General features: G+C 54.7%; 6 protein-coding genes across 6 annotated transcripts; 3 read left to right on the plus strand and 3 right to left on the minus strand.

The window, feature by feature from the left end:
- Positions 1-60: 60 nt before the first annotated feature.
- On the minus strand, positions 61-486 carry IWZ02DRAFT_353737 (nucleophile aminohydrolase; the record flags this gene model as incomplete). The annotated part of the gene is made up of 3 exons (XM_066764267.1): positions 61-103; positions 155-299; positions 351-486. Coding segments are annotated over 3 exons (324 nt in total), but the record flags the coding sequence as incomplete, so codon positions are not given.
- Positions 487-3,824: 3,338 nt separating this feature from the next.
- On the plus strand, positions 3,825-4,897 carry IWZ02DRAFT_100826 (uncharacterized protein; the record flags this gene model as incomplete). Its single annotated transcript, XM_066761239.1, has 2 exons — positions 3,825-4,207; positions 4,264-4,897. Coding segments are annotated over 2 exons (748 nt in total), but the record flags the coding sequence as incomplete, so codon positions are not given.
- A 3,258-nt stretch (positions 4,898-8,155) lies between these two features.
- Positions 8,156-10,642, minus strand: IWZ02DRAFT_463009 (uncharacterized protein). Its single transcript, XM_066768316.1, has one exon. It carries the CDS (start codon positions 10,294-10,296, stop codon positions 8,635-8,637), a length of 1,662 nt encoding a protein of 553 aa, XP_066618371.1. The 5' UTR covers positions 10,297-10,642; the 3' UTR covers positions 8,156-8,634.
- IWZ02DRAFT_463011 (chaperonin Cpn60/TCP-1 family) lies at positions 10,643-12,789 on the plus strand. The gene is made up of 4 exons (XM_066768317.1): positions 10,643-10,795; positions 10,842-10,996; positions 11,055-12,429; positions 12,488-12,789. Exons 1-4 carry the CDS (start codon positions 10,793-10,795, stop codon positions 12,545-12,547), a joined length of 1,593 nt encoding a protein of 530 aa, XP_066618372.1. The 5' UTR covers positions 10,643-10,792; the 3' UTR covers positions 12,548-12,789.
- Positions 12,790-13,285: 496 nt separating this feature from the next.
- IWZ02DRAFT_100860 (uncharacterized protein) lies at positions 13,286-17,392 on the plus strand. Its single transcript, XM_066761241.1, has 3 exons — positions 13,286-15,716; positions 15,765-15,843; positions 15,890-17,392. Exons 1-3 carry the CDS (start codon positions 13,624-13,626, stop codon positions 17,207-17,209), a joined length of 3,492 nt encoding a protein of 1,163 aa, XP_066618373.1. The 5' UTR covers positions 13,286-13,623; the 3' UTR covers positions 17,210-17,392.
- A 1,819-nt stretch (positions 17,393-19,211) lies between these two features.
- On the minus strand, positions 19,212-21,498 carry IWZ02DRAFT_494324 (uncharacterized protein; the record flags this gene model as incomplete). Its single annotated transcript, XM_066770013.1, has 5 exons — positions 19,212-19,223; positions 19,276-19,399; positions 19,448-20,644; positions 21,051-21,370; positions 21,430-21,498. The coding sequence occupies 5 exons, from the start codon at positions 21,496-21,498 to the stop codon at positions 19,212-19,214; spliced, it is 1,722 nt and encodes a 573-aa protein (XP_066618374.1).
- Positions 21,499-21,809: the final 311 nt, after the last annotated feature.

Below are 21,809 nucleotides of genomic sequence, written 5' to 3' on the forward strand. Positions count from 1 at the left end.
CATACCTCGCGAGCTTCACGGCCGGGGGACGACATCCTCCCATGCTAGCTTGCCATACGTCTTGTGGAGGTGCTCGAGGCCACGAAGCTCGCCAGGGACGCCACTGGCATGTCATTAGATATTGTCGACAGTTTCGGTTACTTGGGTCGCGTACCTAGCCAAGCCACCCAACTCGGAAAGCTCAGTGTTGTTGTTGTACATGTCCTGAGTCGAAGCTGCTGGGGCTGTCTCGCGGAAGTCGATGAAGTCGTATGTTCCATTTGGACCGCGTACAGTCATGAAGCCGCCGCCGGCAATACCTGACAGGGTAATCAGTCGCAATCATTATGGCGGGAGTAGCAGGGGCATACCGCTGTGATACATGCCAATAACGCCAACGCAAAGGACAGTGCCGACGAGGGCGTCGGCAGCGGACCCTCCAGCCTTGAGCAGGTCGATGCCAATGGTACTACATTCTTGCGACTCGGCGGCGACTGCGCCAGTGCTGGCATCCTCGATGGTATGCTGGTGGGGAAGTCCGAGAGCCACTTGAGACGAGAAAAGGCTCGTCAAGAGCCCGGCGACGGCGGGCATCCGCAGAAGCTTCATGATCGCGTGTCAATGAGGGAGGGTCGCGCGACACCGAGGGAGAACAATCTTACCAGGCACGTCTGTCACAATCAAGGGAGGAGCGAATATATACAGGAATTGACCGACACGCACCACGTCGGGCGGCGGCGCTGGGCAGCACAGACACGAAGACGGGAGTAGTCAGTCAGTCAGTCATGAAAGCGGCGAAATCGTGACGAGATTATTGATAACTAGATGGAATTACTGTCGGCAGTTCTGTCGACGAGGAACAAGTCAGAGCCGTGTGGATTGAGGGTGAGCGTGACCAGGGCCGGGACAAGGGCTGTGACCAGGCGACCAAGCAAGGCAGGTCAGGGACAACTGAAGGGCGAAGGCAGGCGTGATAAGGATGAGTACATAACGCCATGGTGGTTGAGGAGTGCAGTGGGCGAGTAAGAGGATCGTCCAACAGATGTAGATAAACAATAGCACCGCTGATAGTTGGGTACCCTACTGCATGTGGGAAGACGGCGCTCGAAGCGGCAGGACGCGCGCGCGGGCCGAGGCAGTTGAAAAATTCAATGGAAACGCGGGCCGTGTCGGGTGTAGTCATATGACGTCATCTCCGATGCGCTCTGTCAAAATCCCGGCGCCAAACCTAAAAGGGTAAGCGTCTGAGGGCCTGAGATAAAACCACATCAGACGCATGACCATCTCGTCACGTCACGTCACGTCTCGTCTCGTCACGTCTCGTCTCATCTCGTCTCGTCTCGTCTCGGGCGTCCCGCTCCCGTCTCCCGTCGGCGACGACGGGAATGGACCGCATAGGTCGCGAGTCGACGTATTGACGTTGAGATGCAAAGCCACCTAACGTGAAAGGCAGTACCGCAGTGGCTGGAGCGACCGTCAGTTGTGGACTCTCATCTTGAAAGCCGACGGGCGGATTGCGTCACGGCCAAAGTTGGCGCAAAAATCCACGGATGTCGGGTCTCCACCTAGTCTCCACCCCGTCCTCATTGGCCGTGCTGCTTTTCAGCTCGTCGAAATATCCTCTTATGTGTCGCCTTTGTTTTTTCGCTGCCATCCTGACCGGTCCTGTCTGAACGACGACTGCTTTTCCAACGGCGCCTCATATCGACACGCCGAGTCCCTGCGCGCGTTACCTGCATACATGATTTTCCCTTGGATATTTCCGGCCGTCGTAACCGTTTCTACTGGTCCATAACCCGAGCACGACGGCCCACATCATTGTCCTTTTCTCAGCGACGTGGGACAGAGCAACCGTCAATTGGCCATCATCTTGGGCTCGGTCCTCAGGGGGCCTCAGGGGGACGGCGACGCTCCTCGTCATTGGCGGCATCTTTGCCTACCTACGCCGTCCACCGACGCAGGACTAACGGCTCAATCATTGCAAGAGCCGTGACGCCGCTGGACGACGCCGAATTCCTCCACATGCTCGCCAGGCCCGCCGCCAACTTACTGCCAACCCGTCGCCTCTGCCCCGACACAAACTCTACTGCTTGTCGTGGCGGCCCCGCACCTCGTCTTGCCCCGATCACAACCACTCCGTTGCACTGACTGGTAGGTTATCCACGTGCCTTGAATTTAACCTCACTCGACCAGTTTTGTCTGGACCTTTGCCGATTTTACTTTTCTGTCTCTGTGGGCGAGATGGGTGAAATACGATGTGACGGTGATCATGTCGGACAGTCACTGTCATCGCAGGGCGTCGATCTGATGGGCGGATGTGTGATGGACTGGGCCGCGCTGTTTGTTGCCTGGCATCCATCGGCCAATGAATTACCTACCTTGAACACCTAGAACGACTTGCGATTGATGGTCATGGTGGCCTGGGGTCTGAGTCGCCCGTTGCTTCATAGGAAAGGTCCGGGTGCCCACCTATCGACGTGACGACTGCCCATCGACTCTGCTGCTGTCTCAGCGCCGCCAGCCCGCGCCCGCGCCCGCCCGCGCCCGCCCGCGCCCGCGCTACGCCCAATCGAAGCTCTCTCAATCGTCGTCGCCTCGCACAGTGCACACTGCCTCCCGTCGCTCAACGCCTCTTACGCGAATCGCATGCCTCTTGGGTACCTCCAGCTTCAACTCTGCATCCTGTCTCGAGATAGAGATGCGAGGGCCAACGGCCATCCATGTGGGGGATGATGGCACGCCTGCGACCGGCGTGAAGAGTGGCATCATCGTGAGTCGCGGTACGCGGTTGCGTACAGGTCGTGGAAGGCGGCGGGCAAAAGCGGTGGGTACCAAACATCGGATGGCAGCAACGAGGAAAAGATGGCGACATTTATTTGCACCAACGTGCGTAAGCCGCCAGAGCCGTTCGATTCGACCTCGACGCCGGTCACGCATCCGCCGTTGCTGGTAATTCGTGCGTGCTGCTTTCACCAACTCTTGCGTGCCGCTTTCGCCAACTCTTACGTGCTAACGATGGTTGTGAATGGCAACGGTGCTTTAGTGATGACAACCATGATAGAGGTAATGACAACCATGACAGACTCCGAAGACAAGGCAACGTCGTATAAAGGATCTGAGTCTCTATTTAAGACAAGGAATGTTGTTTAGCAAAAGTCCGTTTACCCATGCTTTACTCCACGCCCGAAAGATTAAACATCAGTGCAGCCGCCTTCGACCAGAACCACAAAAATTGATGCCGTTACTGCGGTCATCCGGATGGTCCGTACAATTGTGGACGTGCACGCTTAGCTACATGTCTTTACAGATAACACACCCTAGCTTATCCTAACCCTAACTATTATTAGGATATAGTCTTCCCTCACCCTAACTTTACCCTAATCTCCTAACCCTAACTATTACCCTAACTAACTACTCTTTTTTTTATTATTACATATTTTTAATACGTAGCTATACTAATTAGGGGGCTTTTATATTAGTCTTTCTATAGTCTAGTAGAGTAGAGTTAAAGTTCTAGTATTTTTTATAGTCCGTAGTTTTGCCGGTTTTTATTATAAAGGTGCGGGAGCTTATTACGTGTATGTCTATAATCATACGCTCGAGGTTCGACTAGAACTACAAAAATTGATGCCGTTACTACGGTCATCCGCGGTCTCCGTCTTCAGACATCTTAGAGTTTACGAGCTCAACATTCAAGCACTAAATTTCGTCTAGAGCCTTCTTCTATTTAGCTTGAATTTGAAAGTGTAAACACGAAATCTTCTTGAATGACTTAGGATGGAAATCAAAGTTTTGCCTTAATTTAATACTTGCAGCGCGCAGGATATATAACCACCTCCACGCACCATGAAATCGGTAATGATGGCGAAGTCTTTGCCTACAATGTCTCTATATCTAACTCTTTATGCCTTCATCTTTTTGATCAGCCATGTCAGCGCCATACCAATGCCGATACCAACACCACAAGGTTGTGGGTCAAGCTCCATGAGCTGTTGTGCGCGTCGAGGCGAACCAGAACATGACTGCGGAAGCCACCCTGCGAGCGACTTTCAATTTCATGGCGAGGAATTTCGACCAAATGACGTATTTAGCAGCACTGTTCAGTTCATATCGACACCGGTTGCCACCACAGACATAGCTGGACATTTACATATTGGCCGAATTGTATTCACGGCAGACACAACACATCAAGTTTTCCAAATTACGTTCAGCAGAGCGCTTGAAGCAGGTCGGATGCGCTACCTTGGAAATGTAATAAACGGAATCTAACGATTATTCTCTCAGCTGTCGAAGATGCTGTCCGTACAGCCCGCAGACTGACACAAGTACCTGTCGCAGGCTTTCGCGTGCAATGGGGCCTCTATGTGAGGTCCACTTTTGCCGACCCAAATAGAGATAGGGCAGAGAGAGACGTCCTCACGAACTGGAGCGTCGTCTGGCCGGTCGTTCGCGAAAGGCGAGAAGTCGACGCGGAGGAAGTCTACGGGGACGTGCAGGTCTACGGCTTTTCGAGTCAAGACCAAACCATGCGCACCAATTACAACCCCACACGCATGCCACAAATTGGAAGACGATATCGCATTTTTTACTCCATTGCTTACACCGACTCTGAGGGCCACATCCTTAGCGTCCAACAAATGCCTCCTTGAATTATTTTTGGCTCGAAATATTACCAGATCACCATTTGAATGGGATGGTCTAGCTGACGATGGTGCTGAGCCGATACAAGATATCTGTTTACGGAGGACATGTTATGAGGTTAACAGAGCGAGGAGAACTGCAGGGTCAATAACGAGTATGTCAAATAAGGGTGCGAAAGAAACTTTGGCTTGATGAATGTTGATAAATTTCTCATTTCGAAGAACAGTCCCTTTCTTGATACAATGAATTAACATGCCAGCGGTAAATGGAAAGTCAATCTACTGAATTGAATGGTATTGAATCATTGTTTTCTGTCCTTTGATCAACGGTAACGAGTCAACCATCAACAGACTATCAGAAATGCGTCACGAGATGTGGGACTGTCGTACCGGCAAGGTGAGCTTGGTCCGTGGATCAGAGGCTCGTGGGACTTTTGATTGTAAACCATTTTCTTCGCAAACGACATCTGCGCACACAGGACCAAGTATCAGAGCCCTGCCAGAAATTTCGACTCTGAGTTTCGAAGGGAAAAATGTCAAAAATTGATGGAATCGTCAGAGTGTTGTGCCGCCACAAGCACCAGTGGGTCCTGGTTTGTTTGGGAATCACTTCGTACAGTTGCGCCTCCATCCTGTCGGTGTCATAGGAAAAAGGGAAAGTCGGGACGAAAAGCACCCAGGGAAGTGGGACTCACCACCACCACCATGAACCAACAATGCTACTTCTCAACTTTCTCAGACACCACTCACCCTTCGCATCCCACAAAGTGGCTCGGCGCGAGCTTCAGTAGCTCAGGCTCAGCCCAATTTCCCCCTCCGGATCGTCCTTTTCGATGTCGTCCCGGCAAAAGAAACAATTTGAATGCATTCTCGGTGTTGCTGTCTCCGACGCAAGCACGCTGTCGCCTTCACAGTGATAGCGGTGCCCTGAATTGGTGCTCCTTTTCATACTCAGCTCCGCCAGGGCAGGAGCATGAGCACGGCACGAGTAGTCTGATTGGGGCGCGTGACAGGAGGTTGCGTCTGTCGTCCGCTTCAGTCATTTGCTGAAAACCATAACCGGAATCTACCCGCCACAGGGACGCGTGATTTGCCTCTATGACTCGTGACTCACCAGCCAGTCGAGATCAGGTGGGTGGTATTAAAAAGGCTCTCAAATTGCCGGTCTGTCCTTCAAGCACCGCACTCCTCCAGACTCGATGGGAAGAGCCATGGCCAGAGTGCCTACTCACAGTTCGCCGTATCTTCCTGACAATTTAGACTGTGCTTTGCGTGCTTTTCTTTGCATCGGTGAGGCTATTGCGGCGAATCTGACTCGAGCGATGCGAGCAGCATTTCCTCGTAATAGCGGACAGCGTCACTGTGGAACTTCAACACCGCTGCTGCTGTGGTAACGTCGTCAAGATTTCAAGATACCGTCGTAATATTGGACACCTTAAGCGTCAGCCACAATTTCGCGACCGGTCTAGAAGAAGCGACTCGGCGGCGAGATAAGCATACGAAAGCCGACCCGGGGCCCGACTTAGCGTTGGACTGCAGCCGCCTCGGCGCGATCCGTCCGCTTCCTTCTCCGCATACAACAACCGACCTGAACTCCACACCTCGACATCACATCACGACAATATGTATGCTTTGCTTGCGCGTCAACAACTCCACCGCCAACATCCCGCTCTTCGCGCCCTGCCCTGCCCTGCCCTGCCCTGCCCTTCCCGCGTCACCGGCGGCTTTTCCGACAGCTCCGTCCGCTGCATCAGTGCCGTCTCGCGCCTCAATTATACACGCCGGCGACGAATCGAAGCCTTGTTCACGCATAATCCGCTGCATAGGCCCAATCACTGCCAGTTACACAAAACCATAATTTTTCTAGACGTTCAAAGTTGGACTTTTAGCGTGGGGACCTGCCTTTGATGCCGCGCCATGACACCCCTTCAGTCCGCATCCGGCATGTGACGACCAAGTGGGATGCACGCAATTCTGGCGCATAGTGCCGAAGCGGCCAGCGATCCCCCTTTTGGCAGCTCCATCCCACTGCATCATCCTCTTCTTCCTCCAGCGCGGCCCAGCATGAATAGAGAAAAAAAAAAAAAAAAAAAAACACCAGGATCCGGACTCCACGTCGCGCTCTCATTTCCGCGCCCGGCCCTTTGTCCCCATGCTGCTGCTCTCTGACTGGACCGCTCCTGATCCCTCTGGCTTGCTACGTTCAATCTTGCCTCCATCTTCCCACGGTGACCCTGCTTCTCCCGCGTGGCCTCGTGCTCGCATCTCGCATCTCGCACCTTTGTCGACCCTGCGCCCACGTTGCACCAAATTCCAATTGTGAACGACGTTCGAAGCTGGACTTAGCGCTCGCTCCCCTCAACCATGGGAAAAGGCACTTGTCGGCCTCAAATCAACATGGTCTTGAAGCTTCTCTGAACAACGTGGCGCCCACTTGTCGGATCAGAGCGTAGCCCAAAGCCTAGGGAATCCTGGCCTTCCTTTGTGTCTGCACAATGAAAACCACGGCCATCCCCAGAGCCGTACGGTTGTCCAAAGGGACTCACCTAGCAATGGCACTGGCACTGGCCCCCGGACCCAACCAGCGTCGCCAGCCTCCTCTCAAGATCTCTCCGCCCTAACAGCCAGATCCCGGTCGATTAGAAGTCCAATGCTTGACTTAGTGCTGACGTCCCTCGCTGCCTCTTTGTATTTTTGCGCCTCTTGCTTTCTGTCATGTGGGGCAAGCTATCGCTGCTGTCCTGGTCTAGCTTCCCCTCTGTGGCGCTCTCCTAATGACCGGAGTTACGAGCCCCTGTACATGGGACGCCAGATAGACCATAAACGAAGCCCGCTTTCGTTGCAACCGCTCGACGGGTAATTGCAAAGCTCAATCAAGCAGGATGCACTCTCTAGCAACCACCACCGATGCCGACCTACTCTTACGCTAGAACGAGACTGCCAAGAGGCGAACCCAAATGAGGCGCGTAGTGCGGAGGAAGGACGACCTAGCCGGGTTTGCTTAGCACAGGCTTCGGCAGCTAATCGACGGCGACTATCTGGCGCCGCACCGGCCAGAGATCATGGTGATCCGACGTTTGAGTGTCAAGTTAGCGCGGCCCCGTGGAGCCGTTGGCAGGTGAGCCGCTATGCACTATGAACTCGCTCGCTGGGCCTCTGCTTGACGCTGAGAGAAGAGCCTGTTCTTTCGTTCGCATGGTTGCTGTCTACGTTGCGTTCAAATGACACCAAGTCTGGAAAATGCCCAGAGAGGGTCAAAACCGTATGCACAACACCCCTATACCAAAGAGCAGCGATCAATGACTGCACATAGAAGACGTGCGTGCGATCCCAAAGCCAAAGGAGAGGGCCAGGCAAAAATCTAAAAATCTTTACCGTCGGTGACCTGCCACTTTGTTCAGTGCCTCGCCACGGTCCTCATTGATGATCAGAAACAAGGGATGCAAGCTCTGATACGGGTACCGGCCCAGGGGGTCCGCTGACGGCCATCCCGTTGACAGAGACCCCCCCCCCCCCCCCCCCCTATCTACGCAACATACAAAGCCTGTTGCATGACGCCCCCGCCGCAATCTTATCCACCATTTTCAGCAGTCGACCACCCAATCCAGCCGCCTGGACGCCTCTTGTTGAATTCAGCCCGCTATAGACATGTCAGAGCGTAGGTAACCCGCATATTGACATGCCCGTAGCTTTTTAACGTTAGGGGACACTTACCCCTAGGGGTCTATTAACCAACAGCGATCTACTACTACTGTTGGAAACTCAGGTTCAGGAGAAGAGGCAGGTGGCTATGGGAACGGTCAACGAGCTGAAGTTATGTTTGGGACGTGGAAGCTGTCTTATGCATTCCTGCTGATTGGGCAAGCAGATTCCTAAATCACTCCACTTTCAATGGTTTACAGGACGTGGGAGCTCCAGTGCCACGCATTGTCGGAATTAGGATCGCTTTGACAACTTGCCTGGATTCAAGACTTTGGTATCTTCGCACTGCACTATAGACGCCCCGAAACCATCTCTATGCCCTCGGCTTGGCCTTGCCCTTTCGCGGCTCTCGCCTCTTCTCCCAGACCTGCACGTAACTCTCCTTGGTGAAGAGCGTCTCGGCGCGCGCCTTCTCGACAAACAAGTCCTGCACCTCGTACCACTCTTCGCGGCTCTTGTCGCGCAGCTGCACGCGCCAAACCTTGCGCTCGCTCTCGCCCTCGACGCTGTCGTCGCGCGTGCGCACCGCCTCGTGTGTGATGTTGGCCACCAGGTCGAACCAGATGGGCTCGCCGGGCGGGTGCACGGCGGGATTGGGCTCGATGTACGGGCTCATGTCGAGCGAGCGGGTCGGAAACGTCACGATGGTCGGGTTGCGCTCGCTCACAAACTTGTTCTTGGAGAAGCGCTTGATGTGGAAGAGCAGGTACGGCGGCAGTGGATGCAGCAGCCGGTAGCGCTTGCGGTAGTTGAGGTGCTCCTGCGCCGACACGCCGTCGTACTTGGATAGAATGCGCGTCAGGGGGACTTGAGGGATGATGTTTTTCTCGAGCTCGTCTTGGAATACGGGCCGAGGTGGTAGGTCGAGGGTGAGGATCATAAAGTGCGACTTTTCCGACTGAATGTCCGAGTCTTCGAAGCGCAGCCGGTCCGATGCATCGGCCCGTGCCGTGATGAGCTGCGATTCGATCTTGAGGCTGCCTTGGAACACTTGTTGGACGATGCTGGACTTGGGCTTGGATTTACTGCCGCCCAGTGAGAGGTGGAGGTTGTTGAGGAACCATTGCAGAAAATCCACAGGGTCCGACTGTTCGGTCAAGGTGAAGCGCTTGGTGGAGCGCAGGGCGACTTCTTGGAGTAGCTCGTGCGGTGAGACGTGTGCTTTGAAGGCTCGAGGGTTCCATATCTTGCGGACTAGCGTGCTGAAGCGCTGCGCAAGTTGTGGGCGCGACGAGAGATCTTCGAGCATGAAGTAGTTGCGCAGAGGGGTTACATGGGCCAGCGCATGGATGGCCGCATTGAAGTAGTCGTTGGCTTTGATGTTGTTCAATCCGACAAAGCCTGGGATATATTTGCGGCCCACGAGATCCCATGCTGCCTTTTGCTCCCGGTCCAGCTTCATGACCTCTTCTTTTGATAATCTGGGGTCCACCACAAATTTGATGTCTTCTAGCGCCTTGCTCTTGACCTCGTATCCTTCGGGAAGCACATAGACCTTTTTTGTTTCCAGGTTTATGTACACATGGTGGCCTTCGTCGAGAGCGTGGAAATAGGCTTGGGATTTGGGGCCTCGCCCTTGGAAGTACTTTCCGCACACTAGGCAGGCGTAGACGTTGATGTTGGATAGAGTGACGGAGCACAGCTTTTCAAAGTCAAAGTCGAGAACCTTGCGGTCTATGGTATCCAGGTAGAGGTCGTTGTATCCTTCTGTCGGCGCGGTTTGGCGCGTGGTGGTTGTGATGGCAGGCTCATCTTCGTCGTCCAAGGCGCCGGCCTCTTCCAGTTCCTCATGGATTTCTTCGGCGGCGCCCACGATGTCTAACTTCTCTTCCTGTTTTCCATTCTGGCGAATTGGAAGACCATTCCCCGGAGGTGAGTCGGCTTCGTCGCCATCGTCGTCGACGCGAGCTCGTTTTGAAGCTGGCGAATCGGCCGCAATTGCGTCGTCGAGCGTTTCGGCGTGGCGTTTGGACATGTCGATGGCTGTTGCTCGAGAGACAAGTCGGACGGCGGGTGCGAGCGTTGGACTGGGAGTGTATGGACAAGCAAGTTCTCTACATACCTAGACAGATGAGAGTCGGCAGCGCCGCGGATCGTCCAAGCTCTACACGGCTGAAATTCGGGTGAAGTTGACGTAGGTCCACGATGCTAGGTACCTTACCCCTGTCGGTTGCTTGTCTGCTCGATGTGCGACTTTGTCATTCCCCTGGAGTAGTTGCAAAAAATCATAAATTGCAAAAGATTGAGCCATCTCCAGCACCGGCGGGATTGTTCAAGAAATATTGTCGTGCTCCCAAGCAGGAACCCAGTTGAACGGCGGCGGATTGCAGCTGTGCGCCCCGCGCCAAGACTGACAGCCCGACATTTTCACGTCAACCAGAACGCGTCCACCTCCCGCTCGACTCCTCAGAAGCGTGCAAGGCCAAGCCACCCTTTTCCGCGCGCATTCCATCCTCACAACGTCTTGCACCATGGTATGTTCTTCCAACACGCTCCAAAGCCTCTCCTAACCCTCATCAGTCTTCTCAAAATCCTACGCAAATCTTCGCCGAAGACACGCAGGAGGACAGGGGTGAGAATGCCCGTCTCTCGGCTTTTGTTGGTGCCATCGCAGTTGGTGATTTGGTCAAGAGCACCCTCGGCCCCAAGGGCATGGACAAGATATTACAATCAGCGTGCGTACGAGTCCTTGTGCAGCTTCAGGAGCTTGGGCTAACTTGCCAACCCCCTCAGGTCCACCGGAGAGGTCATGGTAACAAATGACGGCGCCACCATCCTCAAGTCCATTGCTCTCGACAATGCCGCCGCCAAGGTCCTCGTCAACATTTCCAAAGTACAAGACGACGAAGTGGGAGATGGTACGACGTCGGTGTCGGTGCTGGCGGCAGAGCTCTTGCGCGAGGCCGAACACCTCGTCAACCGGAAAATCCACCCGCAGACCATTATCGAGGGATACAGAATAGCCAGCCGCGCGGCGCTGGATGCGTTGGAGAAGACGGCCGTGGACAACAGCAAAGACCCCCAGGCGTTCCGGAGAGACCTCATCGCCATTGCCAAGACGACTCTGAGCTCCAAGGTCCTCAGCCAGGACCGCGGACACTTTGCAGAGCTGGCCGTCGACGCTGTTCTCAGACTGCAAGGCTCTAGCGACCTCACGCACATTCAGATCATCAAAAAGGCCGGTGGCAAGCTCAAGGACTCATACCTGGAGGAGGGATTCATCCTGGACAAGAAGTTTGGTGTCAACCAGCCCAAGCGCGTGGAGAATGCAAAGATTCTCATCGCAAACACCTCCATGGACACGGACAAGATTAAGATTTTCGGCGCCAGGGTCAAGGTTGACAGCACGGGCAAGCTTGCTGAGCTGGAGAAGGCGGAGAGGGAAAAGATGAAGGCCAAGGTGGACAAGATCAAGGCCCACGGCATCAACTGCTTCGTCAACAGGCAGCTCATCTATAACTGGCCCGAGCAGCTGTTTGCCGACGCCGGCATCTCGTCCATCGAGCACGCCGACTTTGACGGCGTCGAGAGACTGGCGCTTGTCACTGGCGGTGAGATTACGTCCACGTTTGATCACCCCGAGAGCGTCAAACTCGGTCACTGCGATTTGATTGAGGAGGTCATCATCGGAGAGGACGCGTTGATCAGGTTTTCTGGCGTTGCCGCCGGCAAGGCTTGTACCATTGTGCTTCGCGGCGCAACCGAGCAGCTCCTGGATGAGGCTGAGCGTTCGCTGCACGACGCCCTTGCAGTTCTCTCGCAGACTGTCAAGGAGCCAAGGACGACGCTTGGTGGTGGCTGTGCCGAAATGGTCATGGCAAAGGCCGTGGAAACGGCGTCTCAGAACATTGCGGGCAAGAAGGCCATTGCTGTCGACTCGTTCGCCAAGGCCCTGCGCCAGCTTCCCACCATTCTGGCCGACAACGCTGGTTACGACTCTAGCGACCTTGTCGCCAGATTAAGGACAGCCGTGTACTCTGGCATGACCAGCTCTGGTCTGGACCTCATGGCACCAGGCGGCGGCATTGCCGACATGCGGGAGCTTGGCGTGATCGAGGCTTACAAGCTCAAGCGCGCAGTGGTGTCATCGGCGAGCGAGGCTGCCGAGGTGAGTTTGCTTTGTGTGTCTTGATTGATCAAAGAAGATGGCTGACGATGTTCTACAGATGTTGCTGAGGGTAGACAACATAATCCGCAGCGCACCCAGGAAGAGGGAACGCATGTAGAGGTAGCGCGAGCATGAAAACAGGCTTGAGACAGCGCATGCAAGAACAATCAGGACGTCTGGCGAATGTTTGCAAGCACGAAACAGCAAGACACGTCGGAGCAGCATCAGGGCATCCCTGAGCGGGTAAGAGATCGCGTGCCGTTGGTCGGGACGCGCATCATGTCTGGACAGTGCGTAGGCAGAAAATAGAATAAATTGAAAGCCACGGCAAAATGTACACGCAAGTTTGCCAACGTACGATGCTCTTGTTTGGATGCAACGGGAGGGGTTGTTGGTTGCGTGAAGCCAGGGGGCGGGCAAGGCGAGAGACCAAGGGCCCTCGGATGTTGACTCTTTTGCCACGCACGCACAGCCCGTGTCAGTGCGAAGGCTGTGGACCTGGGGTAGAGGTGTCCTAGCGCACCGGCTGGCCTTTTCCAGGACCTAGCGTCTTTGTCCTGGTGGAGCACGTTGTCGACGAAGCTGGAGCTTTTTGACGACCTGAAACGGCAATGACAAGGAAAGGGAGGGCCAGCAAAGGGGAGCGAAGAGGTGGTGGAGGGTGGCAGCGAGGGATGCTTGCTCCAGCCTCTCCAGTTGTCAGACGCGGCCGCCGGGCGTGTCAGTTGCAACGAGCGATCCGTGAGCTGGGGAAAGGAGAGACGTTGGTAATTGATGGCGGCGACGACGACGACGATGCTGAAGTTGATCGTCGTGGTCACAGCTTAAGAAGTCTTGGTTCCTGTCCCTCTGGTCCTTCTTTCCTTCTTTCCTTCCTTCCTTCCGTTCCTTCCTTGGGCGCCGTGACTTCACTGCACGCACCACCTGCCGTCTCACTCTCAGCTCTGGCCCGCTCGGCTCCGTCTCTTTCACCCACCACCCCATCCCATCACCTCGCCCTCGACCTGCCTTCGACCACATTCTTCATTCTCGCCCGCCCACTCCGCTCCAGTCCAGCCTTTCGCCTCCCCCCGCTCCTCTCTCTGCTGGCACACCCTCTCCGTCTCCGTCTCTTCTGATGCCTGACGCCTGCCCCGACATAGGCCTCCACCAGGCTTTGTCCGCTCTCGCTTTCGAATAAATCAACACCGCTTCATGCCGCGACGCCGCCCGCCCGCTTCGAGCTCGGGGGCCCTGAGCTCTACCCTGCTCGCCCTTTTGTTCTTCGTTCCTTTCGTGACCTCTGCTCAGCAGCAGCAGCAAGGCCACAATGCAGCCTTCCGCAACTCCCCGCGCGAGGACCCGCGATGGTCCTCGTCCGCACACCTCAACGCCCTTTCCGACTCAACCACTATAATCAGAGACGCCCTCCACAAACAAAACACACCCTACATCTCCAAGAACGAGCGCGCCATTGCGACTCTAGCTCCAGCAGGCACCGAGTTTGCTGTACGAGCTCCTCCTGCCAGGTCTGCTGCCGGTCCATCCGCTGGTATCTCCTCTCGACCACGTGCGCGGTCCCTGCAGGATTGGGAAGTCGAGGACTTTGTCCTCTTGGCGACCGTCGACGGCAAAGTCTATGCCCGTGACAGAAACACCGGGGAGGAGCGATGGACCCTCTTCGCCGACCGCCCCATGGTGGACATGGTCTACCACCAGCGGAACAAGTCTGGCAAAGGGGAAGCGGCGGAGGTCTTGGACGACGGCTTCGAGTGGATTGTCGAGCCCAACCAAGACGGCAGCCTCTACGTCGCCACGCCAGCTCCCAACGTCGGCGTTCAAAAATTGGGACTTACCATCAGGCAATTAGCCGAGGATCTGTCCCCCTACGCAAGCGAGGATCCCCCAGTGGTTTACACCGCAGAGAAGAAGACGACGCTCTACACAATCGACGCAGCAACGGGCAACATTTTGAAACAATTCAGTTCCGGCGGAGCGTCCGTCATTGACGAAGGCAGTTGCCGCCGGATCAGCGGACTTCGCGGAGTCGACGAGGAAGAGTGCGAATCCATTGGTGTCCTGGTCCTTGGAAGAACCGAGTACAAAATCGGAATCGCAAACAGAGACACGGGCGCCCCAATTTGCACCATCAAGTATTTTGAATGGGCACCCAACAACCGCGATCGGGATCTCCACAGCCAGTATTCGTCGACTATGGACAATAAGTACGTCTACAGCAAGCATGACGGCTACGTTTACGCATTGGACCACACCAAGGACAAGGAACGACGAGTTTATCGTGGAAAATTCGATTCTCCTGTGGTTCGCGTTTTTGATGTGGTCAGGCCATTCCACGCTGACTCGCGCGACACCTCGCTCGTGCTTCTGCCCCAGCCACCGGGCCCCGCGGTACTGCAAGATCTCCACCAAGACGTCTTTGTCAACTGCACCGAAAATGGCAGTTGGTATGCCATGTCTGAGAGCAGTTACCCCGCAGTCACGGATGGAGCCGCTCGGGCGCAGTGCTACTCTATGAATTGGAACGACATTGGTATGAACTGGGCCAACCAGTCGCCCTCTTTGAAGCCCATACTCGTCGGCGTCCACTCTCTTTCGGAGCAATCAGCAAGCCCATCCCACTTCGCAACCATTGGGGGCACCGAAGACATTTTGCCGATTGATGCTCCGGGTGGTGTACAAACTGTTCAACCAACTTCCATTCCCAACCCGAGGGCTCCTGTTGGCTCGACCCAGGTCTTGCCTCTTCATTGGACTGTGTTTGTTGTGATTTTGGTCTTCATCTTGGGAGCTCTGACAGGAAATGGCCACCACAAGAAATTGCTGCCTCCGTTCCAGAATCTCAACCTCAAAACTCCGTTCACTACCCCTGCTCAGCCAAAACTGTCCAAGGCACCGCAAATGGAGGTCACGGAAAAACATGATGAGAATGAGCCCATGATGCCCGTCGAAGAGCGCAAAGTTCGATTCCAAATGGCTGAAGACGAATTCGCTGTGCCGGAAGACGATGGCGGTCTTACGGAGACCGAAAAGGAGCCCAACACGCTCATTGCCAACTCTGGAATCACTGCTGCAAACGGCGTCGAAGGAGATGCGCAAGAAACGCCAAAGAAGAGGAAGGCACACCGAGGTCAGCGAGGAGGAAGAAGAAGAAACAAGAACAAGAAGAACGCTGAGCAGGCCGAAGGTGATGAGGGTGACAAGGTCATTGGAAACGTCAAAAAATTTGGCGAGGAGATGGTGGACGGCATGGTCAATGATGAAGACCTTGCTTTGTCGTCGACAAAACAGTAAGCTCTCCTTGCATTACCAAGAGATGACAATTTAACGAAAATCAGGATCCACAACCTCACCATCACGGACAACGTGCTGGGCAGTGGAAGCGGTGGTACTTTCGTGTTTGAAGGCAAATTCGAGGTAAGATGAATGATAGACTTGACAACGCTGGCGCTGACTTGGCTAGGGACGCGACGTCGCGGTGAAGCGAATGCTACCTCAATTTTACGAACTCGCCGATCAAGAAGTCAGCCTTTTGACCCAGAGCGACGATCATCCGAATGTGATTCGGTACTTTTGCAAGCAAAAAGACGAAAATTTTCTCTACATTGCAGTCGAGCTCTGCCAGGCCAGTCTCTGGGATCTTTACAGGGACGGTAGAAACGACGACGGCTGGACCGAGCAACAGACCAAGCTCGTCAACGAGATCAACATTGACGTGCCTCGGGCCCTGTACCAATTGGCGGCTGGCCTGAACCACCTGCACAGCCTGCGCATCATTCACCGAGACATTAAGCCGCAAAACATTCTCATCGCATACCCCAAGAAGAATCAGACCAATGGCCCTCGTTTTGTGATTTCGGACTTTGGCCTCTGTAAGACACTTCCGGAAAATGTCAGCACTTTGGTTGGCACCACCAACAATGCCGGCACTGTGGGATGGAAAGCTCCAGAACTCATTTCCAAGCCAAAAGAATCAGAGGGTCGCATGAGTGCTTCCAGCCAACGCGATTCGTCAACTTCCAATGATCCTGTCGCGCAAGGGGTCAAGCGCTCCTCTGATATATTTTCCTTGGGTTGCGTATTCTTTTACGTCCTCACCAACGGCTCGCACCCTTTTGACGATGAAGAAGGATGGATGCAGATCCGGGAGCTCAACATCAAGAAGAACAAGTACAACTTCAGCAAGCTCGAGTACCTAGGCGACGACTCGGAAGAGCCAATGCACCTTATTTCACGCATGCTCTCCAACAATCCTGTCGACCGACCAACGGCGGCCCAAGTCATGCAACACCCGTTCTTTTGGTCCGCCGAAAAACGCCTCAACTTCCTCTGCCAGGTCTCGGACCGTTTCGAGTTTGAGCCTCGCGACCCGCCCTCGTCGGCATTACTCAAACTCGAAGCACACAATGTCGAAGTCATGTGCCAAGCCCCCAAGTCCTCGACGTCGTCCAACTCGGCACACCACCAGCAGTTTAACAAATTCCCCGACTTCTTGTCCAAGCTCGACCGCAAGTTCATTGACACGCTGGGCAAGCAGCGCAAATACAACGGTGACCGCATGCTCGACCTGCTGCGCGCGCTGCGCAACAAGAAGAACCACTATTACGACATGCCGGCCGACGTGCAGGCCAAGGTAGGCCCACTGCCCGAAGGCTACCTGCGCTACTGGACCACGCGCTTCCCCCGCCTGCTCATGGCATGCTACGAGGCCGTCCTCGAGGCGGGCTTTGACGCTGAACCGGGCTTCCGTCCATACTTTGAAGGCGCGGGAATGGGTAAGTGATGGCGACACAAATCGTCTTTCTTACTGGCGTTATTACCGCTGTACAAGTGACATGCGAGTAGGTGTATGTATGTACGTATCTGTATTACTCGGCGTTGGCAACGGCGGATCGATGAACGGATGGATGGACAGGGTTCCTCACAAAAGACCAAAATTCTGGCACGCCTTGTCTGGTCGGCTGGCCGGGGCTGATTGGTGGCGCATCATTAACATCTTTCTGGGAGACTACAAAAAAAAAAAAAAACCAAGGATGGGAGCCTTTTTTTGTATTGTTCTGCAACGAGAGTCGGTCGTCTGGGCGGGTGCGTCGAATGGATGCCATGCCATGGGTTTGGCTAGGCTCTCTAAATTACTTCTGCTGAACGATGTGTATGATGGATGGGCGGAGCAGATTGATCGATGGGGACCGGGACTGTCTCTTTTTTGGCGCTGGGCAAGGCGTACGTGGGACTGTGGGAAGGACAGGAAAAAGCTACGTTGAATTATCATTCATTCATTCATTCGTTACCTGGTGCCATTCGCTCCTTTGTTTGTTCGTCTGGTTGTGCAAGATTTACCATGTCATTGTCAGCACACACACACACACACACACACACACCAAAAGTAAGAGAGAAAGTACCTACCTATGTGCCAGCCACCTTCCTCTCCTCATACACACACACACAGACACACACACACACACGAGATGCGTTGTATGTAGTGTGTGGGAAGAGGCAGCTTGCCTGCGTGCAAATCAATCAAATGACCTACCTGACCGAGAGCGAACGGGAGACGTGTGTGTTCGTATGGCGAGATTACGTACATGTACCGCCCAAAGCGCTGTTTACGGGGAAGGCAAGAGGAAAAGAAAAAGAAAGGTGGTGGGAGGTGGGAGCGATGGGTACAAACCTAGGTAATCTACTGCGCATGACGAGGAGAACGTGTCCACGCCGTCGGCCGGCCGGCTGGCAGGCAGGCAGGCAGGCTGGCTGGCTGGCATACATACTCTGGACCCCCTTCACGTACGGTTTGACTGCCTCGAGTATACGTGTTGTGATCTAGCCAAGTCACCGCACAGTCTCCATTCACTTCACTTGTATCCAAGATATATCCAAGAGCATCGCAGCGTACCCTGCACCCATTCAACCACTCTGATTCCCTGATGGAGTTTTGAATTACATTTTCCCTGCCAGACATGCAATGCAGGCAGGCTGTTTGGCTACCTGGTACTCCTATCTACCAACTCACTCACTCACTTACCTCTGGGGCTGTCGGGCCGGAAAAACGGGCAGTCAGTTCGTCAGTCAGTCGATTGACCGCCGATTGACAGGACAGCATCGCATCCACCACCGATGATCCACATCCACCAGGTATCTCATCTCATTTGCTTTGGTTTTCGTGTGCCATGTGCCATGTCCAGCCTCAGTCAACCATACGCCCGCCACCACCATCGCCGCGAACCAAAAAGAGAGAGGAGCCATCATTACACTGACGCTCCCTCGTTCCTTCTCCGTTTGTACCTTGATGTGGACTGCGGAGGAAAGGGGGAAAGGTGAAGGAAAAAGACAAACCGCCGAACAGCATCCGAGACCGAACAGAGCAGTCGTCTAGGCTCTGTTGGAGCCATCTGTCTATTGGTGCTCAAAAGGGGATGAAGAGTTTGATGAACAAAAGGGGAAAGGAGGACATTTACATTCCTAATGGGGAAGAAAAGGGGGAAAGTCGAAGATGCAGGAGCTTTTTGATTGCGCCATCGCTCAAAGGGCGAATGGCGTGAAGGTGGATTTTCGTTGTAGAGGCAGCTGGCGAGAGTTTTCCTTGGGTAGCCGGCACCGCCAGCGGTTGCACATTGGCGAGGGGGAGTGAGAGGTTGACCGGTGCAAAAATTTGGGAATATCGAAGCGCGTAACGTGGCAGAAGCCGTCTCGCGCTATGTTGTGCATCTTAGCCTTTGATTATGATCAAAATGATCTAAATCTCATGACGAAGAGGTCGACGAAATTTGCCGTACTTTTCTAGTAGACTATCGCAGGGCCTACACGCTCCGTATTAGTTTTGATTCTTCCCGATCCGCAAAGAGCACGTACAGCATATGCAGCATTGTAGCCAAACTTGCCAAAGACGCCCGAGACCTCGATGCCAGTGATGCCGTTTGCCTTGGCTGCGTCCGAGGGGTGCGGCTGGCCAGATGCGGGATGAATCGACACCGGGCTATGCAGAATTAGCCAGGATCAGAGCCATCTCTCGATCAAGACTTACCCATTGATTTCGCGATCCAGCGTAAGAACCTCCCTCGCGGCTTCTTTGCCGCCGCGCTCGAGAAGATGCAGCATGTAGTCGTGAACCAGGTCGCGAACAGCCTCTTGCGACAGAGTACTCTTCTGGCGGACAAGGTTGTGGACCTGCTTGATGCGCTCCAGCTGATCTGGCTCCGTCTCCTTCGTGGTCGGTTGCTGAATCTCAAACGCCAGATAGCTGGACCAGAATTGACGGACATCGAGATATGTCTCAATGTTATCCTGGAAAATTTTCCGCGCATCGTCGACGGATTTCTTGACCTTCCACACCAACTTGGCCACCTCAGCACAAAACGTGCCCTTGGCATCGTTGTCGCACTCGGCCGACTCAATCTGGTCCTGGTACACCTTGATGCCGGCGTCAACCCCGTCGTGACGTCTTGCGAGATTGGCCCATGACGTGACAGTCTCGACATTGCCGGGAAGGTTGAAGAGTATGGCCTCGTGGATGGCATGAGCAATGTCGATATGACCCGTCATTTCCTCAAACAGGGCATACTGGAGACGGACCGTTGGGCGAGCAATCGGAGCGTAGAAGCAGCTTGCACGCTGGTAGATGTTGCGCACCTCTTCCTCGTGATTTGGCTGAGCCAGCATCCAACGAGCGTAGCGAAGCCAGAACTCGTCGTAGTAGGCGCAAGTCACCAAGCACCTCTCGTAAAGGAACGAGGCGCGCTCAAAGCTGCCCTCTGCCTCTTCAAAGTCGAGATATTTTCTCCAGTTTGCCAGCTGGGGCTCATCGAGGTCGGTCACATGAAAGTATGGGCGCTTGATTTCTTGCTCGTACGTCCATCTCTTGGTAGTCTCGGTTTGGGTCTTGTAAAAGACTTCTTGGTGGTGCTGATCGATGTGCGCGCGCAAATCACGGTCCAACTCGTGTTCCGTCTTGGATGCAGCAAGCGGATCCGCCTGAATCTCGGCACGGAACTGGTTCAAGAGCTCCTCAGAGACCAGCTCGGCCACAGGTCGAGTCTGCGCAAGATGGCGGAAGCGCTCAAAGTAGCGCGCATATTGATGCATGGGAATCGTGATGATGCGCTGAAGAATGCTAAAGATGCGCTCGACCGACTCGAGACGCTCCTCAAACTCCAGGTACTTGTCCCAAAAGGGATGGGCGAGAAAGTCGAGGCCGACGCAGGCAGCGCCTCTTTCGAACAGCCTAGAGCAGCGGGTTAGCTTGTTTTGCGCACGCGAGCACGGGTAGAGGAGGGGGTGGGTAGGGCGCAAACAGATTCTAGGTGCATTCTCAAGGTCGGTTTTGTGGCATTGAAAGAGTGGTCCCCAAAAACTTGAGAGCGAGATCGGTGGTGGAGGATGGAAGAAGGGGGTTCAGCTGCCCAGCGCGGCATTCCATAAATGTGGTACAGCTCAGACAAGGAAAGCGCCTGAAGACATCGCGTGAGAGGTTGCGGTACGGTCTCGGATGGCTCTGAGGTCTCACCAAGCTCCAAGCTACTCCCAGCCGGCAGGACGGACCTGTTTGCGGCGCAAAAGTTGCGGCGGTGTTTTCGTGCTGAAGTTGAGAATTGTTACGGGGGAAGGAAAGCTGCTCCACTGATACTTACTCTCGAATCACGTCCGAGTCGTGGTTGGTCTCGACCTTGAAGGCGCAGTAGTTGGTCCACAAGTCGACGGAACTGGCAATGCTCGCCACGCCACGCTCATAAACCATCTCAGCGGCCTCGGTGCCGGCGATGGAGAATTCCAGGTCGGCATACTTTTTCCAGTAGCCAAAGACGAGCGGGAACTTGGCGAGAAACTTGTCGTAGGATGCGCGGGTTGCGGCAATGGATTGCGGGCTCGAGTTGCGGTTGAGGCCGCCCTCGAGGCTTTCGGCGGCGCGAACGAGCTTTTCCCAAGCCTCGAATTCGTCGGGGTTCTCGGCCTGATTTCGCACGGTGGATGAGCATTTGTCTCGGACGTGTGCAGAGAATGGGCACCCACCACTTCCTGGTTGAGCTTCTTAAGCTCAGCATAGTCCTCGTCTCCTCCAAGGAAAGTGAGGTCGGCCATTTTGTCGGACGCGGAGTATGGGGGCTACTGGGAAGCGCGGAACGTGTGCAGTGCCCTGACTGGAGCCGTCGCGAGGGTCGAGGGATAAGGCAGGACAGAAGCAAGAAGAGCGAGGAGAAGTCGACAGGTAATGGGTGAGGTCGGAGGTCGACGGTGGACGGTGGACGGTGGACGGTGGACGGTGGACGGTGGGCGGTGGACGGTGGACGGTGGACGGAAGAGGGCGCGGATGGCGGGACGGGAGGAGAGAGCCGGACGTTGAGGTTGGCCGACCTCCAGGACCTGACACCTCAGGAACCTGGGCTGACCTG

The sequence above is a fragment of the Phyllosticta citriasiana genome, assembly GCF_038021145.1.
Source record: "Phyllosticta citriasiana strain CBS 120426 chromosome Unknown IWZ02scaffold_17, whole genome shotgun sequence".
NCBI classification, from domain to species: Eukaryota; Fungi; Ascomycota; class Dothideomycetes; order Botryosphaeriales; family Phyllostictaceae; genus Phyllosticta; species Phyllosticta citriasiana.